This window comes from Panicum virgatum, chromosome 9K (genome assembly GCF_016808335.1).
Source record: "Panicum virgatum strain AP13 chromosome 9K, P.virgatum_v5, whole genome shotgun sequence".
NCBI classification, from domain to species: Eukaryota; Viridiplantae; Streptophyta; class Magnoliopsida; order Poales; family Poaceae; genus Panicum; species Panicum virgatum.
The window spans coordinates 25,150,720-25,172,054 of record NC_053144.1 but is presented as its reverse complement, the minus strand read 5'-3'; the positions used below and the strand labels follow the sequence as shown (position 1 = coordinate 25,172,054).

At 49.5% G+C, this 21,335-nt stretch overlaps 3 protein-coding genes and 1 long non-coding RNA gene across 4 annotated transcripts; 3 read left to right on the top strand and 1 right to left on the bottom strand.

The window, feature by feature from the left end:
• The first annotated feature begins 893 nt into the window (after positions 1-893).
• Positions 894-2,212, top strand: LOC120648621 (expansin-A31-like). Its single transcript, XM_039925346.1, has 2 exons — positions 894-1,096; positions 1,244-2,212. Exons 1-2 carry the CDS (start codon positions 961-963, stop codon positions 1,873-1,875), a joined length of 768 nt encoding a protein of 255 aa, XP_039781280.1. The 5' UTR covers positions 894-960; the 3' UTR covers positions 1,876-2,212.
• Positions 2,213-5,665: 3,453 nt separating this feature from the next.
• LOC120648620 (expansin-A31-like) lies at positions 5,666-6,745 on the top strand. The gene is made up of 2 exons (XM_039925345.1): positions 5,666-5,872; positions 5,965-6,745. The coding sequence occupies exons 1-2, from the start codon at positions 5,749-5,751 to the stop codon at positions 6,594-6,596; spliced, it is 756 nt and encodes a 251-aa protein (XP_039781279.1). The 5' UTR covers positions 5,666-5,748; the 3' UTR covers positions 6,597-6,745.
• Positions 6,746-6,992: 247 nt separating this feature from the next.
• On the bottom strand, positions 6,993-7,566 carry LOC120648619. Its single transcript, XR_005665017.1, has 2 exons — positions 7,426-7,566; positions 6,993-7,299 (listed from the first exon to the last, which is right to left on the bottom strand). It is a non-coding gene; the product is annotated as an uncharacterized LOC120648619 (long non-coding RNA).
• A 12,186-nt stretch (positions 7,567-19,752) lies between these two features.
• On the top strand, positions 19,753-20,570 carry LOC120648618 (expansin-A31-like). The gene is made up of 2 exons (XM_039925344.1): positions 19,753-19,870; positions 19,984-20,570. The coding sequence occupies exons 1-2, from the start codon at positions 19,753-19,755 to the stop codon at positions 20,568-20,570; spliced, it is 705 nt and encodes a 234-aa protein (XP_039781278.1).
• Positions 20,571-21,335: the final 765 nt, after the last annotated feature.

Sequence of the window (21,335 nt, the reverse complement as noted above, 5' to 3'; positions counted from 1 at the left end):
GTGCAGTAGCCAGAAGCCTAGAGCTGGAAGTAACGCTGACACTTGTATACCTAAACCTAATGGGCCACCAAATTACCGGCCCAAAAATTACCCAGACCAAAGTTTTGGCACACCAAAACTAGTCATTCACACGCTAATCGGACGACTATTCGTGGTTAGTCGGATGACTAGAATTCTAGTCGAGGTAATCGAGTCGGTAGCGGCGGACCGATAAGAATGATTAGTCATGACTAATCACAATTAGTCGGACGACTTGAAAACACTACTTGTTTCAGCCATGAATCAGTGAACCATACAATCAATCTCCATTATTATTCTTCTCGCTGATGAGCTAATGTTTTTCATAAATATAGGAACCGTACATGAATTGTACTTTTCATATAGGAAGCCTAATAATGTTTAACAAACTACCCAGGCTCCTTGTGTTAATCTCACTCTGAACGAACTATGGCCAGACGTGGTTTTCGATCGGTTGCACCTCCTTCTAAAGCCTCACCTAATGTCGAAGGAATTTTTGTTAGTTGATCGTTCGTTGCAGCGCGAACTGTCTTGACGGAGGCAGCTACTTACACTTCGTCTACACTCTGCATGTTTTTATATAGGATGAAAACACAACTCCCTGCTGCTGCCAACATCCATGATTAGTCAGTTCGTTCCAACGCCACATTATATTCTGATGCCATGGAGCCTGGGTAGTTCGCATGGTTGGGCTTCGGTACGGTGGAAACGGATTTCCGCGCAGTGACCACGACTATCATTACACTGACCCCACACAGCTGTAGTTATTGACAAACCCTCGCACCTTCAGTTAGGAGCTGATAATGTGGCCTCCCAGCGATCTCCTATTTAAGCAGCGGCTTCCCTAGTGCTTTGCATCTCATCTTCCCACAGCTCAAACCAAACAGAAACCCTCACTGCCATCTCCTTGTCGACACTCTTCAATCAGCTACCTCAACACTGATGACGACCACGGAAATGGTCAAGTCCCTGATCTTCTTGTGCACAGCGCTCGCGGCGTGCCTCGCGCTCGCCGCCGCCAACTGGTGTCAGGGCACCGCCACGTTCTACGGCGGACCCGACGGTTCCGACACCATGGGTAAGCTTACTATGTACTAATAGCGTTGCACTTTGGTGCAAGAGCTGTCGAGCTGAGCTATGTGAACATTTTTCCAAACGGCGGCGCACGTACAAACTGATGGCGTCGCTAATAATGAATGTGTATGTATGTGTGACGACGATACAGGCGGCGCGTGTGGGTACGGCAACTTGTACAACGCCGGGTACGGCATCAATAACGCGGCGCTGAGCGAGACGCTGTTCAACAACGGCGCGTCATGCGGGCAGTGCTACCTCATCATCTGCGACGGGTCACGACCAGGCGGCCAGTACTGCAAGCCCGGCACGGCGATCACGATCTCGGCCACCAACCTGTGCCCGGCCAACGACGCGCTGCCCAACGGCGGCTGGTGCGGCCCGGGGCGCCCCCACTTCGACATGTCACAGCCGGCGTGGGAGAACATCGGCATCTACCAGGCCGGCATCATCCCGGTCCTGTACCAGCAGGTGAAGTGCTGGCGCAACGGTGGCGTGCGCTTCAGCATCGCCGGGTTCAACTACTTCCTTCTCGTCAACATCCAGAACCTCGCCGGCAGCGGCTCCGTGGGCGCAGCCTTGATCAAGGGCGACAACACCGGGTGGATCCAGATGACCAGGAACTGGGGAGCCAACTGGCAGGCGCTCTCCGGACTAGTCGGACAGGGGCTCAGCTTCGCCGTGGCCAGCACGGGCGGGCAGTACATTGAGTTCCTCAACGTCGTGCCAGCGTGGTGGCAGTTCGGCATGACCTTCAACACGTACCAGAATTTCGACTACTGAAACTTATTACAGGTAGCAGAGTGATCGATCGCCCTTATAGCCATCTCTTGATGGCAGGGTTGCATGAACAAGGGATGCAACCCAGACCTCAAGGCCCCTTTAATTTATTTTCCCTCCAGAAGATACAAAACATTATGTTTTTCTTTCTTTCTTTTTGCGAGAATCATTCTTTTCAACATTGTATTATCAAATTATAAGTTCTGCCGATTGTGCTATGTGTAGAATTCCAAATTTTAGTGGTCAATATACATACTATATTGGTGTATCTGGAAATAGGTTCGGATCCATGAAAAAAAATATACGGTGCGCTAAGTTTATCTGGCACCAATATTATCACACCAAAGACATGCTGCTTTAGGGTGCGAAATATCTGTCTGAAAATCTTGTGTTTCATGCTCGAACAAAGCACATTGAAATTGATTATGACTTTGTTAGGGAGCAAGTTAATTTGAAGCAGTTGGATGTTCGGTTCATTAGTACTGCTGATCAAGTGGCTGATGGTTTCACCAAAGCACTTTCTATTCGACAATTGAATTTATTTAGGAACAATCTCAACCTACAGGAGCGGTTATGATTGAGGGGGTGTTAAGATACATCCCGTATCTCTCCTAGTTGTTAGGATAGATAGGCTCTAGAGGTTGTTCTAATCCTTGGCTTGTGAAGTCAAGTTGTGTAACTTCTTGTATAAAATGTATGTGCCATGCTAGGGGCTTTCTTTAGCCTATATTAACATGTAACCGAGAGCCTAAGAAGGCATCTCATTTCACAATTTTCTACATGGTATCAGGGCTCGCCATGGATTAGGTCAAAAAAGAACCGAGCTCTGATTACCATGTGGAAAATGGTGAAACGAGATACCCCTAGCGTGGCACATACATCTTGTACAAAAAGTTACACAACTGGACTTACAAGTCAAGGATTACAACAACCTCTAGAGCCTATCTATCCTAACAACTAGGAGAGATACGAGATGTATCTAAATATACACAACATCATTATTATTGTTGTAGCTTAAAACAGTTCATATATATGAATATTCGGATGGATAAATCAAAATACATCATGGGAAGAAGTAAAATATGCAATTTATGCATACCAAACCAAGGCAAGCAGTTGACGCATGACGTCCATTATTCTTCATGACGAGCAATCTATACACAATAAATTAGTGACAAGGCAAATATTAATTTGAAAATTCTAAGTTCTGCAAGTAGAGGACAATGAAGTGTACCACTGATGAATTCTTTTGAAGAACTAACATAAATACGACATTGTTTTTTCTCTTCAAGGCGTTTTATGATTTTATTTATCATTAATAATACTATCAAAATATATCCTTCTCAGTGTAGCATATCGTCAAGTGATGAAGCTATTCATCATCTTTTTTGCTCCACATATCTATCTTTATGATAGACATAGCTGAAAAGAACCGAAGTCATTCCCTCCGGAAGTATCAGTGTTAGCTCGATGAGCAGATAATTTTAGCAACCTCAGAAGCTCTGTACATCAAAGAAAATATTTGACTTCTCCTAGCATGCATGGCCACTGAATTCATGAAGTTGACCAGGTAACACAATTATGTCAGCAATATATATCAAAATCTTGAGCATAAATTTCACCAAGTCTCACAAGTTTATACAAATTAAATTTATAGTATTTGTTCCTTGGGTTAAGAGAAACCTAGCATACGTATGAGTCTTGCAATTATTATTGTGCCCCCCTCTCCCCGACGTTTGTTACAAGATTATTAACCAGAGATTTTTGAGTTGGGGAATGAATTAATCATTGCAATGTGAAATTCAATTCTGTATGACGACGTTGCAAAGATCGTTTGATTGAACAAGGGACTCTCTGTACACAAAAGACAGAAGTACCGTGTCAAAAAATGTGTATTGCATCTGATCAGAGCTCATACTTACATAACCCACAAGTGAGTGTTTAGAGGGGGAGCAATTTAGTTTACCTATTTAGCAAGTCAACCAATCATGTGCCTTAACTACCAAGTTAGACTAACTAATACAATCATGTTGTTATGTTAGACTAACTAATACAATCAAGTTAGACTAACCCAAGGAGGATCAGATCAGCAATGTCATATAGCATGATGTATATGTACGGTATACCTGGTGTGTGCTTTTCATGCCTCAAAGAATGGGTATGTGTTCATCGGAAAAACATTATGATACATTTTCCTTTGAATGCGGATACTACTGAACACGCTTCTCTAGTTTGGGAGGAGAATAACATGCCACCGAAATGCTCCTAACAATGTGATTCAGAGACTTGTACAAGTATATTCACTGCTATTTAACAAGCTAAGCTAATTTAGGTTGGTTGGAGACGATGTACTAGTTAGGAACGCTGCCTAATCATTTTGAACAACCAACAAGAATTGGATTGGTATATCAATCATTGGACTGTACATGTTGAAGTCAATGCTTGGATGTTGTATTATTTAATAGGAGTTCATGTATGTATGACACCGTAAAAATGTGTACTCCCTCTGTTCCAAAATAAACGTTTGTATAGTCTTCAAATTTATACCACAAAGAGTGTTCTTTTAGATAGATTGTAGTAAAGTCCATCTAATTAAAGCACTGTCAAATACTAAGAAAAAATATATAGAGAAATGCATGGATCCAATCAAATGCTTAAGTACATGTTACTTTTTTTTGGTCCAATGCATTTGCATTTATTGATAATCTAGGAAACCACATAAACAGCACAGTTTCAATCACAATTGCTATAGTTAATCAGGGGTAACATGATCATTTTCTGCTACTAGTAATGTATCTGAAAGTTTCTAAACGAACACTATTTTGGGATGGAGGGAGTAAGGAAAAAATAAGACTTGGAATTCTCTCCAGCTTAAGTTGTTGATATAGGTGCTGAACCAATCATGTGCCTTAATTTTCATGGTGGTCATTCCAATTGATATAGGGAGTAGTAACCGATAAGCCCATGCTTCTATTTTCCAATCATGGTGGTCATTCCAGGGACGGGTGACAGCATCATCCATCTCTAAAAATGCATTTTCAGAGACGGGTCGGATGCTACATACTGTAACCCCGCTTCTTTTGTAGGAGCGGCCGGGTTACCTTTTGCGGCGTTCTTGGAAAAAAAAGATGCTTCTACAAATCATTTTTAGTAGTACATTAATATGTGGCGATGATAAACTATCACCGCGGGATCGTATCATACCGGTGGTGATGGGTTATTTTGTGGTAGTGGACAACCGACATGGCATAATTACAACTGGCACGTTGCTAGCGCCGGCAAGGCAGCTTCAATTGCTGAATTGTACTGCTACTACTATACTGTATCTTTCTACAATGATTCCTGGCTTAATTGTATCACAGGACATTAACGAGTAAGATTAAAATAACGTGTGGCTTGCAATGAACAGTACTCTGAAGCATGGTCTGACCAACTAATGTGGAAGGAATACGGGTTGGTTGAGTTCGTTGCCCGCGAATTTTCATGACGGTGACGGAACACATGAAAAAATTATAGTTATTAGCCGTGCATCCTATATATAATTATTTATTAAATCCAACGCCAAAGTCAGAGGCCTTACTTGGAGCTTAGCATCCAGACGATCCACCGTACGTCCGTCCGGACGGATGCCATGTGCTTCGATGGAACACGGATTTCCAGCGATCGGCCAGACCATTATTCCCCTGTTGTGATTAACATACTCTTGTAGCTTCGGTTAGCCTCGGCGCCTCATTCGATCCCCTATTTAAGCACCAGTCTCCCTGACGCCATTGTATCTCATCCCACAAAAGCTGTCAGCCTAGCTCCATTGCCTAGCCTCTCTCCTCGTCCTCCATTTCCATCTCGTTCTCTGCAGCTACCTTTGCATAGGCTTCCATGGACATGGCCGGGTCTCTGATCTTGTGCACAGTCCTTGCAGCGTGCCTCGCGCACACCGCCGCCCAGTGGAACCCTGGCACCGCCACGTTCTACGGCGGACCCGACGGCTCCGACACCATGGGTAAGCTGCCTTGTTTGCTACCAATTCCGGCACAAGAAAGATCTGTATATACATGCACACATTTTGCTTACTCTGATCGTACTGATCATCAGGTGGCGCGTGCGGGTACGGCAACCTGTACAACGCTGGCTACGGTATTCTCAACGCGGCGCTGAGCGAGACCCTGTTCAAGGGAGGCGCGTCGTGCGGGCAGTGCTACACCATCTCGTGCGACGGGTCGCGCCCGGGCGGCGAGTACTGCAAGCCCGGCACGTCGATCACCGTCTCGGCCACCAACCTGTGCCCGGCCAACTTCGCGCTGCCCAACGGCGGCTGGTGCGGCCCGGGGCGCCCCCACTTCGACATGTCGCAGCCGGCGTGGGAGCACATTGGCGTCTACCAGGCCGGCGTCATCCCCGTCGTGTACCAGCAGGTCAAGTGCTGGCGCAGCGGCGGCGTGCGCTTCAGCATCGCCGGGTTCAACTACTTCCTGCTCATCAACATCCAGAACCTCAGTGGCAGCGGCTCCGTGGGCAACGCATGGATCAAGGGCGACAACACCGGGTGGATCCAGATGTCCAGGAACTGGGGAGCAAACTGGCAGGCGCTCTCCGGGCTCGTCGGCCAGGGGCTCAGCTTCGCCGTGACCAGCACCGGCGGGCAGTACATTCAATTCCTCAACGTCGTCCCGGCGTGGTGGAAGTTCGGCGAGACCTACACCACCAACCAGAACTTCTACTACTAAGATTTCCAAACTTATACAATGCGGTCCACTTGCCAGTGCATCGTTGGTGATGACGACTGACTGGCATAGATCGGCGATATTTCGACTGCAGGAGGTCGAAAGGATTCCCCCCTACACTGTAGATAGCATCTCATACTATTGTTCTTAAAATCTTGCGATACATCACACACACATATATATACTAGTAAAGTACCCATGCTTTGCTACGGTCTCCAATCTGTTTTGCCTGCTCATTCGCCCCATCGTCCGTGATACGTGTGGTCGCACCGCTGGCCTCCACCGGCGTGGGGCCGTGCCGCTGGCCTCCGCCTGTGAGGAACGTCGCCGACGGCCTCCGGCTCGTCGTCGCCCGTCTCCGCCATAATCTGATCCCCGAAAAGGCAGAAATTCAAATGGTGATCTCAACCGACAATCGCCATTTCCCATACATCAATCCCTCAAACTAATAGGGTCATCACATAATGAGCAGCAGTTCTAAAGGTGGTTGTATAAACCTTCGTCACAGTAACGTTGAAACTGAACATTCTAAAGAAACTAAACATTCTAAAACAAACTCGTACAAGCTCCAAGATCAAGTTAGAGCGAAAAATCCAACAACGCCTAATGGTCACGACGAGACAGCTTAGCTTTGAAGAATACATGCGAGATCTGCACTTGCGACTTGAACTTGGAGATCGATATTGGACTCCTCCAGCATCTCACTCTGCACACAAGGAATCAAATAAGTACCACCAACACATGAGGAAGGCTAGTACCCAAGCCATAGACTAACCAAATCAAATCAAACCATAAGATAAGAAACAGCCCGCCACGAAATGCCTAGCACTACCTTCTGAATGTCGGCCTTGGAGACGAACGACTCGGACATGCTGTCGAGGCTGTCGTTGAGCACCTCGGTGATGGCCTCGGCCTGCTTGGTGGGCACTCCCTGCGACTCGAGCTTCCTGACCTGCGACGACCACAGCCCCCCCACACCCACGCCAGCGTCCCCGTCGGAGGAGGAGCATTTCGCCGAACACCTCCCGAGTAGGACCCAGGACGTAGAGGCTTTACCAGGGCGAGGGTGTCGACGAGGAATGCGCGGCAGCCGTTGGTCTTGATGAGCTATGACATGGCGCGGGAGGCGGGCGGCCAGCGGTGAGGCCATTGCTACTGCTGCTCCGCGCTAGGCCTTTGCTTGCCGTCGCCGGCACGAGGCTGGGCTGGCCGCGCCCCATCGCTGCCGGTGCGGCGTGACGCTTGCCCGAGGCTAGGCCGACCACCGGCCCGCTCTCGGCCACGCTCGCCGCAGCCTGCCCCAGCCCACGCTCGCCGCAACCCTATCGCCGCCGCCGGCACGAGGCCACGCTCGCCCACCCGAGGCCAGGCCGGCCGCTGCCCCGTGCTCGCCGGGAAGGAGAGGGAGGGGGAAGAGGAAGAGGGGGATCCGAGGGAGGCGCACCCTAGAGTGGTTGTCGGCCGCGCTCTCCGGGAAAGGGAGGAAAGGAAAGAGGAGAGGGGGGATCTGGGGGAGGCCGAGGCGTACCTGGATCCAAGGGAGGCGCACCACATAGTGGCCGCCAGTCACCAGTGTAGGAGTCGCGAAGTTCCTATGCGACCGATGGAGGCAGCAGCCGGGCGGAGTGTCGATCGGTGGCGGCGGGGCTTCGCGCCTGCGGCGACCAGGCACCGTGACCAGGTGGGGCAAGGCGGCGACCGGGGGAGACGGCCGACTTGGGGTGGCGTGACGGACGGGTGCGCACGCCGATGCGGTTGCCGGCGGCCGGGCGGACGGCAGCGTGGAGGTAGGGACGTGCTGGGACAGACGGTTGGGTGCGTGGGCGGGGGGCGCTGTGGCGTGGGCTGCGGGTCGTGCATAGGGATGGCAACGGGTACCCGAAACCCGAAACCCGATGGGTTTTTGCTCCATTAGGGTGCGGGCATAGACTAAATTCTATACCCGCGGGTTTCTTAATGGGATAAACTTCGTACCCGTCGGGTTTGCGGGTGCGGGTTTGTTCTTCAAGTACCCAAACCCGCAAACCCGTGGGTACAATAAACCCGACAACATATAACCTAAAATACTAATGTCACAAGATCTTGTATCAAAATAAGGTCCAATCACATGCTAAGAGAGACTTAGACTCATGTACTTCCATTTCCATCGATGATTACCTATTCATAGACTCATTTGGCTATAATGCATTGTGTATTTGTTTATGTTTTCTATTAAATTTTGTTGCTTCTTCTATCGGGTACGGGAAACCCGCGGGTACAAAAAACCCGCACGGGTACGGGTACGGGCATGAAATCGTACCCGCGACGGGTATGGGTTTTTTAACGGGTACGATTTTATCCTGGCGGGTGCGGGTTTGGGTTAGTGATACCCGACGGGTTTGTACCCGTTGCCATCCCTAGTCGTGCACTCGTGCCTCGCGTGCCGCGGCGGCTTCGTCCGGCTCGCGCTGCCGCACGGCTTAGCCGACGCACGAACCACTCCCACATTATAGGAGTAGATATATATATATATATATATATATATATATATATATATATATATATATATATATATATATATATATATATATAGACACACACATATACCAAATGTAAAGCTCTTTCAACACTCTATATCAGACTTCCAAACTTGAGTAGTGGCATTATTATATTCTTGCAATCATAAGCACGAATCTCCCGGTTAAATTCGTAAGCCGTTGGTTAGGCTTTGACCATGTGATTTCCTCACCAAAGGAGACGCAACCGTCATTCGGTCATCATGAGTAGTTAGTATTAATTAGTGACAGGGTCACAGCAACACCAACCGTCCATTAGACCAATCTCAGTGAAAGTATCATAAGAGTGTCATAGATATTAAATTTGCTAATATGTATCAATAGTATAAGGAGAGAGAAGAGATGAGTGTCATGAAATGTGAGAGGAGTGTCATCACCATGACACTCCACTGGCACAGTTCTTAAGATTCCAATTTAGATAACTGTGTCGATGACACTTTTACTAAGACTGGCCTTAGGAATTAGGACTCAGCAGCATTGAGGGGTCGCGTTGACACTTGACACTCATACTCAACTCTATTACGTAGTATTGTAGATGGCCAGGCCAGTTCTAGTGACCGCAGGCAGTTACTATATATGGGTGACCTCCCCCTCCGTGTTGCTCCTACTCTGCATCTTTCTCCCATATGCTGGTAGAATGGAATTGTATTCGTACTAAAATTGTGAAAGCGATCGGGTGCTCTAGCCTAAGAGGGGGAGGGGGTAAATTAGGCACTATTAAAATCTTAACTTATGGCTCCCACTAGTTTGCACAAAACTTAAACTATATCAAGCTATCTAGATGTGCAACTACGGTTCACCTTAGTGTGAAACCCTCATCCCAAAAGAGTTTTGCAACCTATAGCCAATCCTAACAAGATACTACACTAAGAAAGTAAAGGCACACAAGTTGCAATACGAAATGAGGAAGCTTAAATTGAGAGATGAGAGGAAGCGAACTCTCAACACGAGGATTTATCCCGTGGTTCGGATTGCCACAAAGGCGCCCCTACGTCCACGTTGTTGAAGCACTCACGAAGAGTATCGCTTCCCGGCAATCAAGTCTCTTCCGTGAACATAATCACGGTCAACTTGATCCCGATCTTCACTAAGGGAGATTGCCCACGAAGGAGGGGTCTTCGTCCCACGCACAATGTTGTCGACGCCGCTCGACACCAAGCCGGAGGGTCGTTGACTTGCCGGCGAGCCACTAAAGCTCCAAAGATGGCCGGCGCACGAAGATACACTTTTGGTTCACTTTAGAACCACAGCACAAGAATCTAAACCTTGCTTGATCACTCACTCAAGAGCTAACCTAGCACTAACACTCACAAAGCTTGTGCTAAGGACTAAGAATTTGATCTTTATGCTCTTGGATGGCTTGGAGGTGTTCTTGGGTGTGTATGTGATGTCTTGGGACTCCAGCAAGCTTCAAATGGCCGGGGTGAGGCGTATATATAGGCCACCAAGTCTTGTAGCCGTTGCTCCAACGGTCAGCAGAAAACAGCATACCATCGGATGAACCGATGCCTCTGTCTAGGGTGGCGTCGGTTCATCCGGTCACTCTCAGACCCGAAGTAGCCGTTGAGCTTCTGACGCACTGTCTGCAACACCACCGGTTTAACCGATGACTATGTGTCGGTTAAACCGGTCACTTAAAACACTCAACTAGCCATTGGCCTCTTTCTCTCCTGCTGACATCATTACACCGGTGCTATGCTCCGATGCATCGCTGGTTCAACCGGTGCTGAAGACTTGGCTCCTGCGCGTTTGACATCGTCTCTGGAACACAGTACATTGAATGCACCGATGCCTCTCATGACACCGTCGGTTCATCCGGTGCTTCACTTCTTTCTCCACTTGATCTCCTGAGGTGCACAGACTTGTGCCAAAGCCAGGGCGTTGGATCTTCCGACAATCATCGGATGCACCGATGCTTAGGCATCGGTCCTTCCGGTACTACTGATTTGAGTATAACTCGTCCAATTCAGCGTTTCTTTGAGTTCTTTCATCGTGTTTTGCTTTGCATGACCTTTTTACTTCATCCCTGGGATCTAGAAATATTCACTTAACTAAACCATTAGCCACATTGATTGCGTTGTCATACAATCACCAAAATCACTCGAAATGGTATAAATGTTGCCATGTTCGTTACAAATTGGTACTTTGTTTAATTTCCCTGGTTTACCATGAGATGTCATACATCATCATGTGTAATTCAACGTAATATTTTGTCACATGCTTAATTACTCAATTAAGTGAGAGAGTGAGGGACCGAAACTGGCGACCAGAGGGGGGTGAATGGGAGCCGATCAAAATTTCTCTCGAAATTGATCAGTCGGCCTATATCCCAAAATCACCACGAGCCCTCAAGAGTTCTAGGTGAAGTTTGGAATAGCTATGGAAGAGTTAAACCAACACAAAACACCCCTAGAACGTGCGAAAGAAAACATGGAAGCGAATGAGAAAATCTGCAGACCTGGTAGACTCGGACCGGTCAGACCGCTCTCTCCAACCGGTCAGACCGGTCGGGCTGGAGTTCAAAAACCTAGACCGGTTTCAGAGACCGGTCAGACCGGTTGCACCCAGACAGATCGCAAACAATGCTTCAAACGCAAATCTCGAGCAGACGAAGTCCGAATCCAACGAAACTTGGAGGATAGCTTCGCATCTACCCCGTGAACATATCCCCAAAAGATCTTTCCCAAAAGATTAACAGATCGTGAGAAATTAAGGAAAGATCAAAGAGCATTGGGGTTTTCTCAAGAACCCAAAAATCCCAATTCGTGAGAACTCATGATTCCAGCGGGTTTGGCACTAGGCTAGATAGATTAGAATCGTCACAATGAGTCCATCAAACCACGAATCGAAGAACTTGACTCCTCCAAACACGAAACACATCAAAAGAGGAGAAATAAAGTCCAAAACACAAAGGGAAGGGGAGGACGAAAAGCTCAGCACACACGGGTGAATCTCAAAACGATTTCATTCATAAATCACGGAGGAATTCACCTATACAAAGGTTAGAGCCGACCACACCATCATCCACCCTCTAGATTGAAGAGATTAGCTATAATCTAACCTTCCTTTGCGTTGGAGACCTTGGCCCTAACCTGGAGCAGGGAAAAGGGGATGGAAAAACCAAAAAGGACTCAAGAGACTCCACCACCCACGACCTGGAGAAGGGGCGACTTAAATACCCGGCTTCCTCGGCCAGACCGGTCAGACCGGTCCATGGGACCGGTCGGGTCTGCAGTAGCCCGCTGTACAGACTCAATCGACGGCGGAGTTTCTTTCTTTGACTCGAAGTCTTTACTTGATCTCGGTGGATCAGGTCTATGTGTCCTCTCTCATGATTATCTCGCAGGAAATGGAATCTGATATCTATGTGTTTGGTTCTGGAGTATAGGACAGGGTTCTTTGCAATGCTAATGGCTGACATGTTGTCTACAAAGATGGGAACCCTACCGAAACTTAAACGATAATCCTGCAAGGTTTGTTTCGTCCAAAGTATCTGGGAGCAACAGCTAGCAGCGGCAACATACTCAGCTTCTGTGTAAGAAAGTGCTACGCTAGCCTGCTTGCGAGAGGACCAAGACACCAAAGATGTACCAAGAAATTGACAAGTGCCGGATGTCGACTTGCGATCCAACCGACACCCACCGAAATCGGCATCAGAAAAGCACACCAAAACCAGAGAAGAATCCGCAGAGTACCAAAGACCAAATTCTGGGGTGAATTTCAGATACCTGAAGATGTGTTTCACCACCTGCCTGTGGGAGGTGCGTGGAGAAGCCTGGTACCGCGCACAAAGGCCGACGCCGAACTGAATGTCCGGCCGCGTCGCCGTCAAGTATAGGAGAGAGCCGATCATGCTTCTGTACTCCTTCTGATCCACCGCCTCACCATCCAAGTCCTCATCAAGCGTCGTCGAAGTGCTGATCGGAGACGGCTGAGGTGACAAGTCACTCATGTCGAACTTCCGCAGCAAGTCCCTAGTGTACTTGGCTTGATGGACGAACGTGCCCCAAGGAGTTTACTTGATCTGCAGCCCGAGGAAGAACTGCAGCTCACCCATCATACTCATCTCTAACTCCCTGGACATCTGCTCAGAAAACTTGGAGACAAGAGCGTGAGAAGAGCCACCAAAGATAATATCATCCACGTATATCTGAACTAATAAAAAATCAGTGCCAGACCGCATGAGGAACAAAGTTTTATCCACACATCCCATTTTAAAGCCCTGAGCCAGCAAAAAAGTTTTCAGTCTATCATACCAAGCTCTAGGCGCCTGTTTTAAACCGTAAAGAGCTTTCTGAAGTTTATAAACACGGTTTGAAAACTTGGGATTTTCGAAACCAGGAGGTTGCTTCACATAAATCTCTTCTTCGATAAAACCATTCAAGAAGGCAGATTTAACGTCCATTTGAAAAACTTTAAAACCCTTGGAAGCAGCAAATGCAAAAAAGATTCGAATAGCTTCCAAACGAGCAACAGGGGCAAAAGTCTCCTCAAAATCAATACCCTCTTTCTGGCAAAACCCCTGGGCAACAAGACGAGCCCTGTTTCGAACAACCAACCCATCCTCACCCTGCTTGTTTTTGAAAACCCACTTCGTTCCGATGGGATTACAAGCAAGTGGAGGCTCGACTAAAACCCAAACTTGGTTTTTTTCAAAATTTTCAAGTTCCTCATGCATGGTATTGACCCAATTAGTATCAGAAAGAGCGTGTCCAATATACTTGGGCTCAAAAGAGGCAACAAATGCTGAATGAGCAAAGCCAGCGATACTCGTTACCTTGGACCTGGTGACTCGCTCGTTGAGATCACCTAGCATCTGTTGAGGTGGATGACGACGCTGAATTTGTCGAGGTGCTTCCCGCGTCGAAGTCGCCTCCTCCTCAACCAAGTCTGGTGTCTCCTCAGGTGCAGCTGGTGAAGCCTGAGTCACCTCCTCGATCGGCTCCCGTGAAGTGGACGTAGTTGGATCGGGGCCGTTATCATCGTCTGAGCTCGTGGCAGAGGCAACTGGGTCCACAGCACGCGTGGTAACCTCAGCCTCGCCCTCCGCAGCTTCTTCCTCCTCATCTTCAAAGATGGAGGTACCAAGCTCATCATCTCTTGCAACTTCAAAGACAGAAGAACTGCACGGTGCAGTCTCGTCGAAAGTGACTTCACAAGTCTCTCTGACGATGTTAGTATCAATAATCAGCACACGGTACGCTCTAGAGTGAGAAGCATAACCGAGAAAAATGCCGTCAGACGAGCGAGACTCAAACTTATCAAGATTTCCATCTTTCAGTACAAAGTACTAGCAACCGAAAACTCTGAGATGATCAACATGGGGCTGGCATCCAAATCGCAACTCATAAGAAGTCCTGTGCATGAAAGCACGCAAGAAAATGCGGTTGAACGCGTAACAAGCGGTGTTAACCGCCTTAGCCCAGTATTTGAGAGGAGTCCTATGCTCATCGAGCATCGTCCTTGCCATCTCCACCAGCGTCCGATTCTTTCGCTCTACAACTCTATTCTGCTGTGGAGTGTAGGGAGAAGAATACTGGTGTTCAAGCCCTTGATCACTGCAAAAGGCGTCGAAACAAGCATTTTTGAATTCTGTGCCATTTTCACTGCGAATCGCTCGCATGGCCTGGGGTAGCTCGTTTTTCAACCTCAAGGTCAAGTCTCGAACAAACTCGAAAGCCTCATGCTTGGTTCTCATAAAAAAGGCCCAAGAATAGCGAGAAAAATCGTCCACGATCACAAGAACGTACCACTTCCCACCAACAGACATCACCCTAGAAGGACCAACTGTGTCCATGTGTCGCAACTCTCCAGGGTGAGCGGTCATCACCTGATTAACATGTGGATGTGAAGTAGCAATCATCTTCCCGTGGTGACACGGATGGCAAACAAGGTCCTTTTTAAACTTTAATTTGGGCAATCCTCGGATTAGGCCAAGTGAGTTAAGTCTCAACAACAAATCGAAGCTCAAATGTCCAAATCTCCTATGCCACTTCCACAAATCAGAGGAAGGACCAGCCAACAAGCAACGAGAAGGGCCAAGAGGAGTTCCAGAGAAGTCAACCAAGAAAACCCGATCGCGAGGTGTAATCCGGCAAACCAAATCTCCTCTGGAATCCAAAACACACGAATAACCCTCCTTGAAGCGAACCTCAAACCCCTCATCAAGAAGTTGCGAAACAGAGAGCAAATTGAACCCAAGGTTCGAAACCAAAGCAACCTCTCTCAGGGTAAAGCGATCAGAAACTCGAACAATGCCAAGTCCACGTACCTTTCCTCTTCCATTATCCCCGAACACAATGTACTCCTTTGAGCGCATCAGGGTGAGGCTGGAGAATCATTTGTCATTTCCGGTCATGTGGTGCGAACAACCGGAGTCCATGATCCACCTGTTCTCCAAGCCTCCAACCTGCACGTCAGTAGTGAGACAAAGGGTGAGCAAATATCTCAACACTGGGGTTAGCAAAGTGAGAAGCAAACCAGTGTCGAGCCATTTGCTCTATAGAAGGGTTAACAAAACCAGGCAAAACGTATCCCCCATCCCGTCTACCGCGTGACTGACGAACACCACCACGAGGAAAGCGTGGAGCATCGAAACCTCCTCCGAAGCCTCGGTCCCGTGGTCCATAGCCGTACTGAAAACAACCAGGAGCACGACCGGCAAAGCGACCACCCGCTGGAGCACGGTAACCACCACCGTCTCCCTGACCTCCACCTACACGGCATGCCCTAGCATCTTGCCTACCACCACACCGAGGAGGACCATGCACTCGAGCAGAGTACATGTCCGCGTTCCGTCTCTCCTGCTCACGCCTCACAGCCCGCTTCCTTCTGAAGCAAAACTCCTCCAGGTGACCTTCCCTGTCACAGTACTCGCAGTGGTACCTCACATCACGGTTGGGAGGTGGAGGCCTAACCTGCGGATGGGAAGGAGCAGCCCCCTTCTTCTGGGCAACCTGGGCTGCGGCAGCAAGGAGCGTATCCAGGGGATTCTTCAGCTCATTGGGCTTTGGAACCCAAACCTGCTTCTGTGGAGGTGCTTTCGGTGGTTCTTTAAGCACACCATCCGTGGGGTCAACAAGCGAAGGCTGCGTGCTCGTACTAGCAGTATTTCTAGCAGCCTTGCCGATCTTACCATACAACTTGTCAAAGTCTGACTTCGTGTATGTGTAACCGACCCCAAACCCATCACCACACTTGAACTGCTTAATCATCATGCCCAACTGCGGCTCACTAGCAGAAACCCAACTAAGAGTTGCCCTAAGATAGATATTCTCATTCTCCAAGTTGGCTTTCTCTACCGCAAGATTATCCAAATCAGAGATCAAACCAGGGCAAACAGAGCAGTCAATAGGTGGGCTAGACTCCACAACCTTAGTTTTCCCTAAAGACTTAACCAAGACGTTCTTCTCATCTAGCTCCGACCTAAGTGTGGGACAAAACTAGCAAGCACCAAGCAGAACTGGCCTAGACTTCATCTCCTCTAGCTCGCACACAATAGTTGCAAACTTGGACTGCAATGAAGCTAGATCGGACTTAAAGATAGGACACTCATCACATTCAAGCACATCGCTAACAATAGGAGCGTCCTTAACCAGTTCTAGTAATGCTTGGCCTTAGCGAGCTCATGAGACACGTCAGCAAGCGAAGTCTTAGCAACATCTAAGTTCGCGACGTTCTCATCATGCTTGGCACGGAGAGCAACAAGATTGTTCATGTGAGATATGCAGCCAGTGCACTCATCCTCACTAGATTTCTCCCTAGCACAAGCCAGCTCAGCCCAAATCTTTCTACGCTCTCTAGCTGCTTCCTTAATCAGCCTTTTCTGGTTGTCGAGAGCGGCGTACAACTCCCTAACCTCTATATCAAGTAGGTCGATTGTGGAGTTTACCTCTGAATCACTCTCGGATCCAGGAGAAGAATCGGCGCGCATCGGTGTAGCATGTCCACCCGAAGACGCCCGAGCACCATCGGCTTCGCCCGCCATGGTGCAGAAACCCTTGCGCCGACCGGCCGCCAAGCACAGGCCGATGAAGTCGGTGGCTTTCTTGTCCCGCTTCTTCTTCTTCTTGTCGTCGTCGTCGGAGGTCGGTGAAGAAGAGCGGTCGGTGTCGGAGCTCTTGTCGAGGTCGCTGAGCTGCGCCAGAAAGGCCTTCTCCCGCTTCTTGGCCTTGTACTGGAAGCGCTTCTTGAGCAACTCCTTGTCGAAGCATCCTCCCCGGTCACGACTGCGGTGCTTGTGGCGCCAACGCTCCTTGTTGGAGCCTCCCTCATCGCGGTCGTGGTGGCGGTAGTAGTCGAAGTGGTTGTTCTGGCCACCGCCGGACTTCTTGGGGCAATCGGCGATGAAGTGGTTCAAATCACCACAGTTGTAGCACCTGGGGTTCTTCTTCCTCTGCCTGTTGTGGTAGACGCACTGGAACTTGCTGATGAGGAGGCACAAGTCGTCGTCGCCCAGCGTCTCCAGCTGCTCATCTGTAACAGAAGGCAAAGAGGCAAGAGAAAAGCCAAGAGCAGAGTTAGCGTCAGAGCTCGATCCAACTGGGCCAGTCACAAGAGCGATGCTCTTGGAAGGAGGGGCACTATTGAGCTTGGCTCGTGTCTGGTTATCCACCTCTGTGGCCTTGAGCTTGCTGAAAAGCTCGTTCACGGTCAGAGTCTCATAGCCAGCAGACTCAATGATCGTGTTCACCTTGAGATCCCACACAGAGCGGTCAAGTGCGTAGAGCAACTTGAGGGCCTTCTCGTGCTCTATGTACTCAAGGGCATCAGCAGATCTGTTCGCATTGACTTTGTTCACAATCGATTGAAACCGACTGAACATCAAGTCAATGCTCTCACCCGGCTCCTGTGTGAAGTTCTCATATTCACGCCGGTGAGTCTCGTACAGCCTGGCCTTGACCTGAGGTGTGCCCTCGTGGTAGTTCTCAAGGCACGTCCAAATCTTGTGGGCTTCCTGAAAATCCTAGACGTGTGAGAACTCTACACGAGAAATGCCAGCGAACAAGGCATTGACAGCCTTGGCGTTAGCCTCATGCTCAGTCACTTGAAGTGGAGTGACCCGAGCGGCAAGCACCACGTAAGTCTGGTTCTTGGTAATATCCCAGACCTCGGCTCCCATGCTCTGCAAGAAGGCTCTCATGCGAACCTTTCAGTAGGCATAGTCCTCGCCGGAAAACACTGGGATCTTTCCAAGACTCTCCATGGTCGCCAAGTGGTTTTCGAACCGGTTAAGGTACTGAAAACCTCAACCAAACTCTGATACCAATTGAGGGACCGAAACTGGCGACCAGAGGGGGGTGAATAGGAGCCGATCAAAATTTCTCTCGAAATTAATCTGTCGGCCTATATCCCAAAATCACCGCGAGCCCTCAAGAGTTTTAGGTGAAGCTTGGAATAGCTATGAAAGAGCTAAACCAACACAAAACACCCCTCGAACGTGCGAAAGAAAACATGGAAGCGAACGAGAAAATCTGCAGACCAGGCAGACTCGGACCGGTCAGACTGCTCTCTCCAACCGGTAAGACCGGTCGGGCTAGAGTTCAAAAACCCAGACCGGTTTCAGAGAGCGGATTGTCCGCGCCTCAGTAGCGGACTGTCCGCAACACACCTACGCCAATCCACCAGAGACAACAACGTCTCTGGTCGAATTTCTAATCCTAACGGCGGACCGTCCGGCCCCCCTTGGCGGACCGTCCGCAGTTCACTCTGCCCAACCACCAGAGACGACAACGTCTCTGGACCAAATCCTAGACTTTACGGCGGACTGTCCGCTATGAAGCAGCAGACCGTCCGTAGCTCAATCCTGCGAACCTCACTAGAGACAATATTGTCTCTGGACAAATTTCAAGTTTCAACGGCGGAACGTCCGCTTTCCTATAGCGGACCGTCCGCAGTTCGGTTCTGTTAAACCACCAGAGACAACATCGTCTCTGGACGAAATCTAATCTGACCGGCAGACTGTCCGCACCTCCCAGGCGGACCGTCCGCGATGCATAACTTTTGACTCGCACCACAGGTGGCAGCAAGTGCGGCGGCGGCCGTTCACCGGTGCCGGCGACACACCGCGGAAGGGGAAAAAGACCGGGGAGCACAAAAAACTCACCACGAATCCATTCCCGCGATCGGTTCGGGCGGAGGATGACCGGAGAAGCGGATCGACGGTTGAGCAAGGCTTCAAGCACCTCCAATGGTGACGGGCGGTGGCGGGGGCGATTCCGGCCGTAAGAAACCGGTATGGGGGTTGGGGAAGGTGGAGGGGGTGCCGGGGAAGGTTCTTGCGCGAGGAATCGAAGTATGGTGGCCGGAGGAGGGAGATCGACGGGAGGAGGCGACGGCGGCGCGAGCGGACGAGCTCCGCTCGTCTCTGGTCGAGGTGGGAATGAGGAAGGAGGAGATGACGACCGGGCCCACATCCAGTTAAATATCTGGGCATTACTCTGGCGGACCGTCCGCCGATCCCTAGCGGACCGTCCGCGGTTCTTCCTGGGCGTTACACCCAGCGTCATGCATCATCCTTCAATGCAACATCATCCTCTGTGCTCTTTCCCTCCCTTTACCAACACACCTCACACCCCATCTCTCGTTCTAGCTCGTCCACCGAAATGGCTAAACTCCTCATGCTGTGCACGATGGTTGCGGCGTGCCTCGCACTTGCCGCCGCCGACTGGTCTCCCGGCACCGCCACATTCTACGGCGGCGCCGACGGCTCCGGCACCATGGGTAAGCATGCACATATATATAGTCCGGTCCAAGATCTAGCTCAAGAGAACTACATCGAATTATGTTGCGGCTGACATTGCATATACATATGTCGTGACTCCTGCGATGCACAGGAGGCGCGTGCGGGTACGACAACCTGTACAACGCTGGGTACGGCGTGCTCAACGCGGCGCTGAGCCAGACGCTCTTCAACGATGGCGCGTCCTGCGGCCAGTGCTACCTCATCACCTGCGACGGCTCACGCCCGGGCGGCGAGTACTGCAAGCTCGGCAATTGCATCACCGTCTCGGCCACCAACTTGTGCCCGCCCAACTTCGCGCTCCCCAACGGCGGCTGGTGCGGCCCGGGGCGCCCCCACTTCGACATGTCGCAGCCGGCGTGGGAGCACATCGGCGTCTACCAGGCCGGCGTAGTCCCGGTCCTCTACCAGCGGGTGCAGTGCTCGCGCAGCGGCGGCGTGCGCTTCAGCATGGCCGGCTCCAACTACTTCCTGCTCGTCAACATCCAGAACCTCAGTGACAGCGGCTCTGTGGCGGCAGCATGGGTCAAGGGCGACAACACGTGGTGGATCCAGATGTCCAGGAACTGGGGAGCCAACTGGCAGGCGCTCGCCGGGCTTGTCGGCCAAGGGCTCAGCTTCGCCGTGACCAGCACCGGTGGGCAGTACATTCAGTTCCTCAACGTCGTGCCAGCGTGGTGACAGTTCGGCATGGCCTTCTCCACCAACCAGAACTTCGTTTACTAGCTAAAAAAACATGCCAGTGTTGGAGTTGTCGATGTCCTTCGCCTTTTGTTGCGGTTCACTCGAAATAGTGACTGCGTGCTCTTGATTTTTGATGGAGCTATATGCACTCGCCGTCATTTGTTCAACATTGCAGATAATACATTATGCATTTGTTCTTAACATGTTATGAATTATTATATGTATAAACTAAATTTGAATTTCTTTATTTGAACGCTGTAAACTTCGATATTTCAGTACTAGATACTTTGTCCGTCCCAAAAAGAATGTAATTAATTGAATTCTTAGACGAATTAGTGATTACACTTGTTCCCTTAAACTCTATTCATCCCCATCCGGTGGATGGTTTGCTAGCCGAGGTAATCAACATTACATACGGTTCCATAACCACTGCTAGAAAAGAGGCTATAAGCATTGGTTGGTAAGGTCTTTAGGTATCAGTTTTTGAACCGGTACCCCAAAACCCGGGTTAAACTCCTAGCACCTAAGCCACTTAGTACCGGGTGAAGGCTCCACCACGTACCAAAGTATTTTTGATTAAAAAATATATCAAACCAGGAAGAGGACCGCACCGATTCGAACCTGCAACCTCCTGTCTCGTGCGTACCTCCCTTACCATCTCACCTACACAGCAGTCGTGATAGGAAGAGAGATATTTTGCATTTGAAGTAACTCATGAATGACCCTTTAGTACCAGTTGATAACACCACCCGGTACCAAAAG

Coding starts and splice junctions, on each gene's coding strand:
- LOC120648621 (XM_039925346.1), top strand. CDS start 961: ATGACGACCACGGAAATGGTCAAGTCCCTGATCTTCTTGTGCACAGCG. Junction 1,097..1,243: donor CGACGGTTCCGACACCATGG/GTAAGCTTACTA, acceptor ACGACGATACAG/GCGGCGCGTGTGGGTACGGC.
- LOC120648618 (XM_039925344.1), top strand. CDS start 19,753: ATGGCTAAACTCCTCATGCTGTGCACGATGGTTGCGGCGTGCCTCGCA. Junction 19,871..19,983: donor CGACGGCTCCGGCACCATGG/GTAAGCATGCAC, acceptor TGCGATGCACAG/GAGGCGCGTGCGGGTACGAC.
- LOC120648620 (XM_039925345.1), top strand. CDS start 5,749: ATGGACATGGCCGGGTCTCTGATCTTGTGCACAGTCCTTGCAGCGTGC. Junction 5,873..5,964: donor CGACGGCTCCGACACCATGG/GTAAGCTGCCTT, acceptor ACTGATCATCAG/GTGGCGCGTGCGGGTACGGC.